At 31.9% G+C, this 15,862-nt stretch overlaps 2 protein-coding genes across 3 annotated transcripts; one reads left to right on the top strand and one right to left on the bottom strand.

Moving 5' to 3' along the window:
• The first annotated feature begins 4,790 nt into the window (after positions 1-4,790).
• On the top strand, positions 4,791-8,577 carry LOC112701991 (UPF0481 protein At3g47200). 2 transcript variants are annotated; one of them, XM_025752822.2, is made up of 2 exons: positions 4,791-5,030; positions 7,164-8,577. In XM_025752822.2, exon 2 carries the CDS (start codon positions 7,168-7,170, stop codon positions 8,374-8,376), a length of 1,209 nt encoding a protein of 402 aa, XP_025608607.1. In that variant the 5' UTR covers positions 4,791-5,030; positions 7,164-7,167; the 3' UTR covers positions 8,377-8,577. The 2 variants fall into 2 exon arrangements, with proteins under 2 accessions (XP_025608607.1, XP_025608606.1); XM_025752821.2 differs by having other exon boundaries at positions 4,905-5,030; positions 7,111-8,577.
• A 621-nt stretch (positions 8,578-9,198) lies between these two features.
• On the bottom strand, positions 9,199-15,862 carry LOC112701990 (DNA polymerase I A, chloroplastic/mitochondrial). Its single transcript, XM_025752820.3, has 12 exons — positions 15,627-15,862; positions 14,304-15,174; positions 13,977-14,168; positions 12,373-13,052; positions 11,756-12,203; positions 11,507-11,602; positions 11,302-11,394; positions 11,025-11,219; positions 10,752-10,844; positions 10,469-10,681; positions 10,196-10,285; positions 9,199-9,744 (listed from the first exon to the last, which is right to left on the bottom strand). Exons 1-12 carry the CDS (start codon positions 15,752-15,754, stop codon positions 9,583-9,585), a joined length of 3,261 nt encoding a protein of 1,086 aa, XP_025608605.1. The 5' UTR covers positions 15,755-15,862; the 3' UTR covers positions 9,199-9,582.

Raw genomic sequence — 15,862 nt, 5'->3', positions numbered from 1 at the left:
TTAAATTTATCCCTTAAAATTTTTTGAATTAAATTGATTCCTCAACGATTACAAATTAATTATATTTGTCTTCTAGTCACTCCATTAACAATTTTTTTTAAAGATTGATGTTATAAAATGTTAATTGATAACATATATAATATTTGATATGTCTAATTGGATATTGACTAAATATGTTTATAAAAATTTATTAATTTAGTCGTTTTTCCCAATTACAAAAATCATATTCCTAATATGATATAATGACTAAATTGATAGATTTTCGTAAATAATATTTAGTCAACGTCCAATTGAATATGTTATGTGTCATGTATGTTATCAGTTAACATTTTTTATCATCAATTGTTGGCGAAAATTGTGAGTGGAGTAACTGAATGATCGATATGATTAATTCGTAATCTTTAAAAGACCAATTTGATTAAAAAAAATTTCGAGAACAAATTTAAAGAATGCCTTATCTTTTAAAAACTAATTTGACTATTAACCCATATTTTAGAAGATGATTTTATTAGTATGTTGGTAGTCTTGATCAGTCCCTGTGACATGATGGATGGAGTCCGTTTGAAAAGTTTGGGGAGATTATTCCTTATTATGTCAACATTTTAGAACTTGAGAATATTTGTGATATAAAGATCAAATGTTATTTAAAAATTATAGTTTATTTTAATGTATTTTTATTTATTTTTTATTTAATTATTAAATTGTACTTTATGTTTGTTTGTAAATTTTTAAATTTTTTTATTTTAACCTAATAAAAAATTATAAATACCTCCTTAGCTAATTAGAAATAATTTTGGTACTTTGACAACTCCTATTCCTAATCATATAAAACATGTATTTGCAAAGTTGCACTTCACAGTCCAAACTGCGACGAAAATAAGGTGGTATTGGAGATCTACTACTACCAAAATGTATATCGTTCGGGATAGTTACTCCTGGCTAGCTAAACAACACTTTTAATGGAGAGATGATCTGAATTGGGATTGGGTGTGAAAACCAAATATTTCAAAAAATACCAAATTTAATTTCTCATTTGGATTTGTCTTCATGATGCTCTTCTGACTCAGAGCTTTCGTCATAAGCGCGACTTAATATAGTTAGTGAGATTTAAGATTGTCAAACTCGCGAGTCTAAATAAACTCGTGGAGTTGGCCTAGACTCGACTCGCGAGTTAACTCGTAGACTCGTATGAGTTCATCTGTTATGAAGTTTACATATATATATATATATATATATATATATATATATATATATTTACTAAATTCTAACCCTTAAAAATTAATAATATCAATCTTAAAGCACATAATAAATTAAAATAATAGCATACATTATAACAAATACTTGAGAAAAACGATGCAGATGAGTGAGTTTTTTTTTATTATTTGGGAGTGTTATCGTAAGCTTAATAATAAAAGTATTTTTTTAGTTTCAAAATGATGTTTTTTTGAGCAAAAATGAAGAAAAACACAAACTCGCTAACTCGGTCTTAGACTCGCGAGTTTATCCGAGTTTGACCGAATCTAGCCGAGTCTACTCAAGATAGAGTAATTTCCCGAGTCAATTCGATTCTATATCTAAACTCGTAAATTCGTAACTCGAGAGTTTGACAACAATGGTGAGATTTGTCCTAAGTGTCACGAAAGGGCGGAATCAGTTGCTCATTGCATATGAGATCGCGACAAACCTAAGGCGGTGTGGAATACTCTTGATCATTCCTTATTGAGAAATGCTAATTTAGTTTTCTTAAAGGTTTATCTGGATTCAAAAGACTATGAGTGAGAACTGTTATCTTGTTGCTGCTGATTTGTGGTGGATTTGGCGCCTTGGCGGGATCGATGCAATGATATTTTTGTTTCGGATTAGACTGGGGTGGTCAACAATGTGGTTTTTCTTCCTAAGAAAATGGCACGAGTTTGAAAGTATTATGACAAAGAAAATTATTTTTGTTCCTGAGAATTAAACTTCTTCAAATTGAATAGCAATGTCTGTGTTGGTCATGCTGGAACTATAGCCGGATTTGGTTGTGTTTTTAAAGATTTTAAAGGAAAACGGGTTAAAGGTTGTCTTGGGATTTTGTGGAGTGGAATGTTTTGAAATGTGTGAGGTTTTTGCTCTTTGGAGGAGTATGGTTTTAAGTAGAGATTGCGGCATTAAGCAAGTGGTGTGTGAAAGCTTGTCTTTAGCAATTATTGAAAAGTCTACTTTGATCTATTTCATCGTGAAACTAATAGCGTTGAGATAGAGTTCGAGAGACTTTTGATATCCTAAAGAAAAAATATAGGTAACCAACAATATTTTTGAACAATATATGAATAATATGAATTAATAAGATTAAAAGAGTAAATTAATCTTAAATTTAATTAGTAGCATTAAATTAGGGTGTAGTATATTTTTAGAGGAATGTTAGGGGGCTAGCAATTTTGGTGTTTTATAACCATCAATTGGCCATTAATAATATTTTTATTAATGGTGTGAGATTACATCTAATAATATCTAATGGTGGAAGATCTATCACTTTTGTTTTCATGGTTAAATACTGACCAGAAAATACAAAAATTGCTGACCCTCTAAACTTTTCTATATTTTTATTTGATTAGTAGTTATTCATGTTGTTTAAGATGGTTATTGTTTATCTAGCACTTTCCTATACTATGCTAAATAGTAATCTCCGAGAGAGGAATTTAATGTGATATTAGAGCAAAGATTAATGCTGTCCAACAGGATATTATTGCCTTCTTCCTGCCCTGCAATTTTTTTTTTCTTTGTCAAATCACCACAAAAAATATAATTTGTCATAGCATAAGAATAAATAATAAAATATTTTTACAATCATAAAATTATTTTTTTTATAAACACTAAATATATGTATTCAGTTTTGAAGCAAAAGATTGTAAATGCAAATGGTGATCATGTGGCAGTTGAGAACTTGAGATGGAAGATATATGCTAGCCGACCGAATGCTGCATCTATGAAGTTCTCTACAAAATCCGACAGCTAAAAGAAGATGCAGACACTCCATAGCTTCTTTCAATTGGACCTCTTCACCATGCAGATCTAACACTGTTGAGCATGTGGAAGGCAGTATCAAGATATTGGTAGAAGATATTTACGATATCATAAATTGTACTTATACAATAATTAGATATATCTCGTACTAATTTTATACGAAAATATTATGCGTATAAAAAATTAATTATTTAATTAATTATTATATATTTTTATATAAATATATACGGTTTAATTTATTTTTAATATATATTTTATATTAATAATTAATTTTAATTTCTAATTTTAATATTCACTTAATACGGTAAATTTTATGTACGATGAAACGTGACATGCATGTTTCAATCATTAATTCTTTGCCACTAAATATTTTGTCCAGCCATTAGCTTTTAATGAAATAATAAATGATTACGTAAGTATGGGTGTAGTGGCAAGTTTAATGATTCTCATTGTTTGAGGCTGCATGTTTGTTATAATTAGGGTTAAAAGGGAGTGAAGTGAGTTCATTATTAGTCAATTTTAGTTGGATTTGTTAATAATTTGACAAGTTAAATTTGTAAGTTAGTAAACCAAATTTAAACTTAAAATTAAGTTTATAAATTAAATGAGTTAAACTTGAGTTTAGATAAATTCAGTTTGATAACTTATAAATTGGTTCAATTATATATATATATATATATATATATATAAATTTTATAGACATTTTTTATATATAATTTTAATATAGAATATAAATAAAAAATGTATAATTAATAAATAGTCAATATATAAAATAATTTTTTTTAATATTTTTTAATATATCTAAGTTATAATTTATTGATATATAATTATAGATTATATTTTGTTATTTGAGTTAGTTCGTGAGCTTTCGATGAGCCAACTTGAACTTAAAAAATAGATTCAATTACTAATGAATAAAGTTGTGAGTTAAACTTATTTTTTATGAGCCGAAGTTAAACTTTTTTAGAATGTTGATCTATGATTTTTGCTTTATTCAGTTTGAAATTTTTTACGTTAAAATATTAGTGCTATTTTCTCGTACTTTACATATTTTGATGGTATATTATTTTGATTACCCTTTATGTAAGTTGTTTGGTTCGTTTGCATTCCGAGTCAAATTATTCTTTAATAATATAATTATTATAAGTAAATTTTATCTTTTATCATGTAGAGATAATAGAAAAATAGTAGAAAAACAACACTTTTAACAAAACAAAATAGAGAATTAATTAGTATTGATTTAAATACAAGACAAAAATTTTAAAAAAATTATTAGTCACTTGATATTTTTTGAATTCTAACCGGTATTTATTGCCAATATTTCCTCAAAAGATCAAGGGAAATTACCTTGGACAATCTGGTGAGTTGGGGGCGAGAGTTAGAACCAAGAATTCTCTTTTACATATTTTTTGAATTCACTTCTCTATTAAATTCAATTTGACTCTCACACTAATTAATATGGAAGTATCTTATATATAATTAATTTGACTTTGGTTTTCGTTTGTATTAAAAGAAGAAAAAAACAAAAACATAATCTTTTCATTCTTGATTTAGCCCATCTCACATTGTAGCTTACAACAACAAAAATAAAAAAAAATAACTCCTCATTATCCCAATTGCCAGAATAGAGACACAGTACATATAGTACCTTCAAAACATTAATAGGTGTGGGATAGAATTCACCTAAATATTAATTCAATTCAACAATGTTAGGTAACCAAAAAATAATACTAAGCCTTGATTATTGACTATATTTTGTATGCCTTGGGTCAACCCATGAATTCAAGTCATCCCATTGATTGCAAAGGATGCTTCCTCTTTCAATAATTGAAAGAGCCTTTAGTTTTGCTTTTAATGTTGCTTATATAAACCAATACTTTCAGTGCCAAGCTTCCACCCAATACCTTCCATTGAAAAAAAGAATTTGGTATAGGCACTAATCAATTTCAGGCACATTATCTTTCACTTTCTGGTGGCCAAAATTATAGAAAGACCGTCGCAGTGTGAGGCTGCAGCATCTTGCTGTGAGTTAAATTGCACCTATCACTTTCTTACTAAGTTCATGTCTAATATTTATTTATTATTGAAAATGATTGTGCTGTTAAATCTACCGTCTTAGCAATATTTTTTTTACCTTTCATATAGTTACCATCTTAATATTAGCGAAAAAGTAAGATCTATCTACGGTGGTGAGGTTTGTATTTAAAAACTTGATTAATATGGAGTTAGTGACAGTAACGGAATGCTTGCAGTTCAAGCAAAAAAACTCGTGTGTGTTCTTGCTAAAGAAAGGCTAAAGAAGAAGACTATTATAGAAGTTTACTTTTTAACGATAAATTTTGAAGCAGATGATCGGAAATACAGTGATTAAAATAGCCTTTCATAAAACAACCTCACTACTGAAACATAAGCACATATATTAGATTTACTATTCTTAACAAAGTTAATATGATTTAAGCACAAAACTTAAATTATATTCAACTCAACTACTCTTCAACAAAAAAGGAGCAGCGTCTTTTTTTTAAGATGTTTTTAGTCATTAAAATTTAACACATATAATTAATTAAACCGTATTATTTTTATTAAAATTAATTCAAATAAATTAATTTAATTAAAAAAATAGTAAATCAAATATTGAACTTGTCTAAATTTATATTATTTTTTATAAAAAAATGACTATAATATTCTTATTATAAAAAATAACTAAAATATTTCTATTATATATATATATTAATTTTAAAAATCTTGAATTCTAGCATTTTTACTTCTCTTTCGTCATAGAGTTAGAATTTATAGTTTTCAAATATATATATATAATAGGCATATTTTGATTATTTTTTATAATAGAAATATTGTAGTCATTTTTTATAAAAAAATATTAATTTAGACCGATTAAAAATTTAATTTATTAATTTTTCAGCTAAACTGATCTTATTTGTCTAATCTAATTTTAATAAAAATAACATGATTTAATTAGTTATATGTGTTAAATTTTAATTATTAAAAAATATTTCAAAAAAAAAGACGTTTTTGACATATATTAGGGTGGGTCACAAACAAAAATAGTTACATGATTTATATACAGAGCTGTCAAAGTGAATTATTCATTCTATTTTGTTAAAATTCGTCTCAAAACAGAATGAGTCAAAATTAATAAATAATAATTCACCTTGTTTTATAACAGACTGATGGATTGACGAACCAATCTGCCTAATCTCTTTTTTTCTTTAGAAAACAACTAAATTAAAAAAAATTAAATAATTAAATTTTTCAATAAAACATATCATAATATAGACACAAATAAAAAATTAATCAAACTACAAACCATATTATAATCCACAATAAACCGTATTAATAAGATTTAATTTGGAATTTTATAATGAGTGTATGAATTGCACTCATTCTCACCTGGAAAATATTTATCAGTATGAGGAATGTTTGAATTAGTCCGGTGATGTGAACAAAAGCATAAATTGAAATAAAAATTAGTAAAAATAAGAACAAATAAGAAGAGATAAATAACCATAATTATAATTAATTATATTTAATAAATTAGACGAAATAAACCAAAAAATATCAAGCCAACTATACTATTTATTGAAGAAGAATATCAAAATTTTAATTTAAAATAAAAATATTAATACATCAATAATTAAATTTAATTATTAGATATAGTTTTTTCGGTATTATAGTTTTATTGTACAATAATTAATTTTTATAATTTTAAATATATGTAATTGATGGCAATTTATATTATAATTATTTATCATTATCATTTCTTTTTCAAATAAAAATTGTTATAAATAATAGCAAAAACTACGCTAAATAAATTGAAAAATAATTCAAGAAGCATGCCATGTTAACATGATATTAATGGTAAAATACTAATTTTGATTAACTCCATTTTCATTTTACAACATAACTAGAAGCAAAACCCATAACCTTTTTTTTTTTAATTTTGGTGGTGTCTTTTCTATTTTATTTTCGAAACAATTTCGTAATTAAAAAAATTTGCACAATTTATGTCCTCTATTTAAGTCCTTGTCCATGCTTTGAATTTGTGTCTCAAAATTTGATTTCACGTAGTAACCATAATCATAATAGATGGAAGATGATGAGAGTCACAATGCTAATGATATTTCAATCAAGATCATCAGGGCAATGTTGGAGGAAGCACAGCCTCTTCTTACAGATGAATGCTACATCCACAGGGTGCCTCATTATATCCGCAAGACAAATGAAGATGCATACACTCCAAAGGTTGTTTCAATTGGTCCTTTTCACCATGGAAATGAAAAACTGCTAAAGATGGAGTATCATAAAAGATTATATTGCAGACAATTCATTGAAAGATCCGAGCCAAAGAACTTGGAAACTTTTGTGAGTTACGTGCAAGAGGTGGAGGCAGAGGTTCGTGGTTGTTACTCAGATGACATCAAGCTTAGTAAGGAAGAACATGTTATGGTGATCTTGGTGGACTGCTGCTTCATATTAGAGTTTTTATTCAAGTCCCATTTCCATCAGTGGTCAAGACATGATGTCTCTTTTCTGTTACCTCAGTTATTGACCCATTTGAAATATGATTTGTTGCTGATTGAGAATCAAGTCCCTTTCTTTGTTCTTGACAAGCTTTACACTCTAGCCTTTCCTTCTACCTTGAATCCTCCACTGGTAACTTTCACTCCTTATATCCTTCCTGATGATATCTTTTCTGGCAATAACGATGTTGGTAGAATAGTTCATTTCACAGACCTAGCAAGAAAACATCTATTATTATCTTCTGCCTTATCAATCTCTAAATGCTCAAGAAAAGCACATGTAACACACCTCGCTAGTGCAACTAAGCTGAGGGATGCAGGAGTGAAGTTTAAGGTAAACGAAGATAGTAAAGGCTTACTAGACTTGGAACTTTCAGATCATACTCTTAGAATTCCACCCGTTACAGTGGATGACTCTACCGAAGTTGTTTTGAGAAATTTGTTAGCTTTCGAGCAATGTCACTGTATAGACGAATCCTACCTCAACGACTACATCTGTGTCATTGATTTTCTTATCGACACAGACAAAGATGTGGATTTGCTTATTAAGAAAGGAATAATTAAGAATTGGTTAGGTGATAGCAATGCAGTGGCTAAAATGTTCAATGGCCTTGGAGTGAGCATTTTGACTTCAGATTTTAATACGAAATATATTTGTATTCTTGAAGAATTGAATGATTTCTGTCAGAAGTCTTGGAACCAAAAAAAAGCATCTTTGAAGCGCGACTACTGCAACACTCAGTGGAGGACGTTAGCTTCTATTGCTGGAATTGTTCTGCTTCTTCTCACTATTGTTCAGACAGTATTTTCGATCCTCCAAGTAGTACACTAGTACTATATTAATGTTTGCGTTGTGTTATTTGGATTGGATTTGATTGGATGATTACGTTAATGTTCAATATGGTGTGGTAGATTTAATATATTTATATTTTGAAATATCATGTATAACCCATGTGTTTATTGGAAACCACTTCATATGGTAGCTCCCTTTTCTGTAATTGTATCAGGTATGAATGTGATATATATTTTTTAATTGTTGTATTCTATACGTTATTTACAGGTCTTTATTCTGAAATTAGTATTCAAACATCATATTTTATCTTAAATAGAACAAGGAATGCTTTTCAAATTTCATTTGTAAGATAAAGTATGTACATAGACTAAGTCATAGAAAGTCTCGAGTCAACTTGAAAGAAGTATGCAAACTAGGAAAAGTAACAAGAAAAAAAAAAAGGATTAAGTACGATTTTGATCCCTAAATATACAACTCTAAATCTCCAAACTTTGTCAGCAATTCATGGCAAAATTGCTGTAGTTGATATGTACATTTAAATAAAAAATAGAATTGATTTTCATACGTTTAAAGCTTACAAGTTAAAAGATGCATGATGTAACGTTCATAGTATACAACTAAACCAGAAGTTAATATCAAGTGGATATTACCAACAGAGGATGTTATTTAAACATTGAAACACCCACCATGATCTAAAAAATTAAAAATATTTTTATATAAAATTCATAAGATAATCTATAATTCCTAAGTATCTCTAATTTAGATTAAATATTTTCTCTACAAAAATCTAAATAAATGTAACAAAAAAAATATGCATAGGCAACCAAACAAAATCTTAAAGGTTGCAAATCTCATCCCTAATTAAGAGAAACAGAATAATAGAAACTTTAATTTTCCACCAATTTTATATACATCACATAATGCTTGCATCATGCAAAATGGCTATACTGGTTCATGATGCAAGGCATGACAATTAGGTGTGATTCAAAATAGTGAAAAAAAAAACTGCCAACTAAAGCAGTCAAATGCCGAGACCATTGATTTTGGCCTTTTGCTTCCATCTTGGAAGTTAAATGTGTTATGCTTTGGCATCACAATAACATAACACTTGAAACAACCCCAAACCTCTATAGAAATGAAAGGAGGAAAATAATAATACTATTTGAGGCATTATTTTTGCCTTTCAAACAAAATCACTAATTTACCAAATAGAGACATGGACTTCATGCTGTATAATGGAATGTTCTATTTGGCAGAGTACCAGTTTTGAGCACACTTGGCATCAACGGAGAGGTCGACTTTTAGAATGTTTTTTCCATGGAAGGGTTTGGCCATGCATTCTACAACTATGGCCTTTGCTACCTCAGCTGACTCACTTGGCCCTTCCAATATCACTTCATCATGAACCTGCTTTGTCAAATAAAAATCTTAGATACAAAGTAGCAAGAAAGTTGATTCATGGATATTGAAAAAGGATTCAGATTTGGATTAACATCAATAATACAAAGATAAAAAGGTTAATGTTTTATAACTGCCTTTTGCCTATGACAAATAGAAGGGCATCATAATTTTAGGGATGAATGCTCATGCGCTCCCGAGAAATTAAGGAGTGCAGCGCTCCATGAAAATTAACTTGCTATTAGAAATGAAGAAGAAACCAAAAAATAAATACCTTAAACTCTAAATCTGAACTATTAATATAAAATATAATAAATGAAAAGCTAAGATTTGTTTAATTAACAAAGAGTGCAGTACTCCTTACTTAGGAGCGTTTAAGGATGAGCCAATTTGGTGATTTTAGGAGAGGTCAGAGTAACTTGCACTTAAAGAAGTCTGACAACTAACAACTATTACTTGCCTGAAGAAGTAACTTCCATCCGAGCTCCTTCAACTGTTTATTATTGGAAATTTCCAACATGGCACACATGGCAACATCTGCAGCACTACCCTGTTGAATTCTAAAAGTCAGAAACCCATGAAAGAAAGGTCTACATGCCGAAACAGGCCACAGACTAAAGGCACCGGAGTATGAACTATTCAGAATTCATTATGATCAAACTTGAGAGTGTAGTGATAACTAAATGAGGGCAGGGGCAAAGAATGCAATAGTTTATTTGAAAGCATTACGGACCTGCACTGGAGTATTAATAGCAGCTCGTTCGATGTGACCTTTCTGATACTTGTTGGCTTGCCCCATCAATGGAAACCGCCGGGCTCGGCCCAGCAAAGTGTGAACACAATGGAACTGATGAGCTTCTTTCTTGCGCTCCTCTTGCCATTTCAAAACTTCTTTTCTATCATTGTACCAAAGGTCAACTGTCTTCTTAGCTTCTTTCACGGAAACCTGAGAGGCAGACAGAAATTGTCTATGAGGTGGTCCCAAGTAATACTAATAAGGAATGAACCTGGCATACCTTCCAATCCTTTGAAAGCCCCACTGGAGTCTTTCCATAAGCAATTGAGAAGTTGAGCATTTTCGCTTTTCTTCTTTCCGAACCAAATGCATCCTGCAATGAGAAACATAATAGAAATACCATGTATGTTCAAAACTTCTTTTAATTTTTAATTCATGAACAATTGAACATGACACAAATATCATCATACTTCATATATCCACAAACTGAACCACTGAATGGATTTTCAATGTAAAGAATACTACTGATATAAGGATGTCCGCTGATAGTTACCTTCAGTAGGGGAACTGGGGGTTTCTCTTCGCCGGGCTGAGGATGCCACTCAAGAAGCACTTCCTTTTTGTCAACTGCTTCACGAATATATGGATACATATTCATCGCTGTCCTTGAATGGAAATCTCCGCCGGCTTTGAAAGCATCTAACATGCTCTTACAGTTGGCAAGATGTGCCAGTATCCTAAGTTCCAGCTGCAAAAATACATAACTCAATCAAGATATTGAACTTTCTTGCAACTATTACGGCGTTAGATCAACAATATAAACTGCTAACCTGTCCGTAATCAGCAACTATAAGAGAATTTCCAGGAGCAGCTACGAATGCTTTACGGATTTTGTACCGGTCTTTTTCCAAAGCAGGTTGATTCTAATCCGTAAATTAAATATTCATCAGGCTAAGTCTCTTTTTCAGGGGAATTATTAATCTATTACATTCAATATCAAAAAAACTCTAATGTGTCTTGCAAACTAAAATTTACCTGCAGGTTTGGCCTTCTTGCTGATAAACGTCCCGTCTCTGTGTTGATATTTAAGGAGCAATGAATACGGTTATCCTTTCCCGATATATTATGTCCCTGAAATAAAGAAAAATGTGAAACTCACACAGAAAATACGAAGAACTTCAGACATGTACTCATTGAATGTTTAAAATATGTCATGCATCTAGTCACATATATCACCCATCTAGTCACTAATACGAATAAACATTGGATTATAAAAAAAAATACCTGCAGGGGAAGGATGAAATTGGAAATCAAAGAATTGATTGAACAGACTTCACATAAAGCAGCGATTGCATGGCAAGCTTCTCTCCCTTCTTCTTCTGTTGGAAAAGCTGCAAAGGCTGTTCCATATGCAGATTTATCTATTTGTGCAGATGCAGTTTGACTTTGAGAAGGAATTTCAGGAATTTCATGTTCACTGAGATCCAAGTCACAATTCTCGTCAACAAAGTCATATTCAGCAGAAATTTTTCCAGCCAGGGCCCTTAAGGCATCTCCGCTAACTGAGGGCCAACCACTTGCTGTGTACATGTCAGTCTCCAGCTTATACCCAAGGCTTGTCAGCTTTATATCACGGAATTTTGTGGGAGCCTTCTTGCCCTCTTCAATCACTTTATCAACATTGGGAATTTTGAATATCCGCTCAGTTGGAAGTACCTCATTGGGGTCTTTTCTGTAATGAAGAATTTGAAAGTGAATATGAAAATTTTTATTCTTTTTATACCCCTCCACACATCATGGCATACCAATTGGTCCCAATAAAGAATAAAGATATAGATATCGAAATAATCAATTTGGCAATATTGCAATGAATGATCAGCAAATGTTTAAAAGATAACCACCTGTTCGGAATGCCACCAAAAAGCAGCTGGCGCAACTGTAGATCACTTCCCACATTCATGTACTTGGCATCAGGACAATACTTACATGCCCATTTCCGGAATCTATTAGCAGCTATATCTTGCTCTGCTATCGCCACTTTTTCTATATCAGCAAGATATGCCCGATCAACTAGCATTCCCTCAGATTCCATTGTAACCAGAAGCTCACCAAATGGCCTCCAAAATTCATTATAGAAATCATACATTGTTCTTCCAGAAACTAGTACACCATCAAGTTTCCAAGGCATGGCTGACAAGTGGCTCTTCAAGCTCTCATAAAGGTTCAGAGTACTTCTAGCATCTAAGGCAGAATAACATATCCAAGGTATACGCTCATCTCTTTGTAGCTCTTCAACAGGAGCAATAGTAATTGTTTTACCCTCGGATCCGTCTTTTTTCACCTTTTTCTTGCCAAATATAGTTTTCATTGACACCTTACCAAGTAGATCCTTGTCATGATTCAGCTGAGCTGCACACATGACCCTTTTGTCACCTGTAAGTCCTTCAAGAGAATAGCCCCCATCCAGGCGTCTTGATGAATCCCATAGTCGCGCCATGTGCATCGTATCGGCATGAAAACCAGAAACTTTAAATCCATAGTTCTCTATAATATGACAATCAAAGCTATAATTATGCCAGACCTACAAGAATGTACTGATGACTTGGTTAGTTGATTGTTTCAAATTTCAATTATTATTTGTAATCTTAAAATAAACCTAGCAATAAACTCAATATGATTTTATGAAAGATAGAATTATTCTCCATTCCTGAACCCCGATGTTGTGGAATCATTAGAGACCCACTTTAGTATGAAAAGGACAAACAAACAATTTTTTTCATTTTCACCAAGGAGTTAGTTACTTAGTTTGTTGCAGGAAGTCAAGTGAAAAAGTAGACTCATTAACTGGAGGCCCTAGAACAACTCTAGATGATTATTTAAATTTTAAATGGCATATATGCTTAGGAAGCCTTGCAAGCACCTCCATCCCCAATGTTGTGAAGTCATCTTCCCATGTTTGGAAGGGACCAGACGCAACTGAAATGAATAATTTTTAACCATGTGTGTTTCAAGGAGTAATTGACCACAGAAATTAATCGAATAAAAATTAGCAGATGAAATGTCAAAACATCAGATTGAAACAGTCATGCCAGGCTCAGTGCATATTTCTAGAAGGTATCTTAGTGCGTAAGAGAATCAATTAAAGACAAAAAGTGAAACAACAAACATGACTGGTCATTTCCCTGTTTATGAGAATGCCTAACGCCTCCAAAGAAAACTATATAGGTTGCAAACTTCTTTGTCCTACACATAAAACCACACACCAACTGGCAACTATATTCAAGTATCAAATACTTCAGTATTATGATTGCAATCCAAGCATGGGTTTACGACAGGAATTAAAGTATTACACTACTAATCATACCATTGGAAACACAGTACAAACCAAGTGGAAGCTAGACATTCAAATAGCACGAAGCATGAATGCATGCTTACAAGGTGATACACATTGTGATGAGTTATAGGATTGAGAACATGGGACTAGCACAGAAGAAGAGAAGTGTACCTTTTTAATGGATGAATCACTAAAAAATTCAGCAAATTTATCTAAAATCTCTTGGCCCCCACCATCAAGAACATCTACCCAGATACAAGACTTTCCACCACCAAAATCAGCTTCTGGACCAGAATAAATACTGAAGCATATTATCTCCCCATGATCCACAGGAGTTTCTTCTTTGACATCTAGCTTGGCTACCTTTAAAACATGATAAAATCAGCATATATCTAATGCTCACTACTTATAAAGGATAAATATTCTAAAAGCCATGTTCAAAATATGCATAATCACCGCCTTAACATAAGGGAATACAGCCGAGAATATAAATTGTACCTCCGTATCACAAGCATGAATAAGATGCCGAAACTTTACTGTGAGCATCTTAGCCACTTCCTCTGCAAGAGGAATACTGTCAACAACCAGAACATCTTGATAGATACTACAGAGCTTGTCTCGAAGTTTTGATTGGTCAGAACCACGTGTCCGGCTAGGGCGCGTTGCCTTAGTTGAAACCTTTACATTTGTATCCAAAACGTTTTCATCATTAACTTTGCTAATTTTTTCTTTGCTGATCTCCTGTGTATATCCATTTAACTGACGGACAACCGTTTCAGAATCTGTACACACATTTGAATTTTTTAATCCGGAATGCCTAACCGGTGTTAAGACATGGTCAGTATGTTCTTGTAGTACAAGACTGCTATCCACATTCCTAGAAACCACTTGTCCATTACCATTGGGAGGTAATCTATTAGATGGGTAAGAACTACCAAGTTCCCTCTCATACTTCTTCATACTGTTTGTTTCCTTTTTACTTTCGGTCAACTTATATCTTGCATTAGCCCAGCCTCTATAATCACCCCCTGACAATTTTCTTTCACCAGTCATCACGGATAATCCAAGATTGCAGGGAACTGAACCCACCATACTAACTTGTGTATCATTGGGATGCAAAGAATTCAGCTCTCCCTCCTTTGTCATTTCCTCCAGAATGCCAGTGGATGCATTTGAAAATTTCATAAGCGAAATGCAAACCGGAACCTTATGTGGGGCATTTCGTCTGAACCTCATGTCATTGTATTTATTTAATCTCACAGACGTCCTCTGCAGACACCATGAACCTTCTCTAAACCGCAGATAATTACTGCGAACAATGCTATCCAAGTGGCCACTGTTGGCAGCCTGGACTGAATGGATTCTTCTTCTACAGTTCATATCATTTAAATAACATAAATGCTAATAATCCATGAAATTCAATAGCATATTCAACATCTTCTAAAGCTATCATAAGATAATATCCAAATTTGTGATACATCATACATGTACTAACTCTTCCTCGTAACAAGCCAATTCACTTTTCTTCACCATTGTATAAGGTGCATGAGTGAGTTGCTCAGTGTTCAAGAAAAAGTGAGTACAAAACATACTTATCCAATATCCTACATATTCTACACATGGTAGAAACTAGAAAATATCCTACAACAAAAACACAAACAGCAGCAACAATTTCAACAATATGAAAACACTCGTTTCTAAAGAGGTAAAAGCGAAAACACCCCAGGTAGAAAAGATACAAGCTTTGGAGCTATAACGGAAATTAAAGACATGGGCAAGCTAAAATTTGAACCAAAATAATTTTGAGCAGAGAAAGTGAACCTGTGAGGAGGGTCTGAAGGAGCTGAAAAGGACCATGAAGACAGAGCAAGACGGTAAGGGAAGGTGGAAGAAGAAGAGTGTGAGAGTGAAAAGCACGAGGGGCAATATGGTCTTAACGGAACTTCCATGGCTGCTATTCCCTCCTTCCTCAGTGACTAGAATTCTATTCTCCCCTCGAAAGCAGAGAGATTGGGAGCCAAAGAAGCAGCTAAACCCTGCTACTACTTAAAAAATAT

The sequence above is a fragment of the Arachis hypogaea genome, chromosome 7 (genome assembly GCF_003086295.3).
Source record: "Arachis hypogaea cultivar Tifrunner chromosome 7, arahy.Tifrunner.gnm2.J5K5, whole genome shotgun sequence".
Classification (NCBI taxonomy): domain Eukaryota; kingdom Viridiplantae; phylum Streptophyta; class Magnoliopsida; order Fabales; family Fabaceae; genus Arachis; species Arachis hypogaea.
This window is presented reverse-complemented; position numbering and strand designations above follow the sequence as displayed.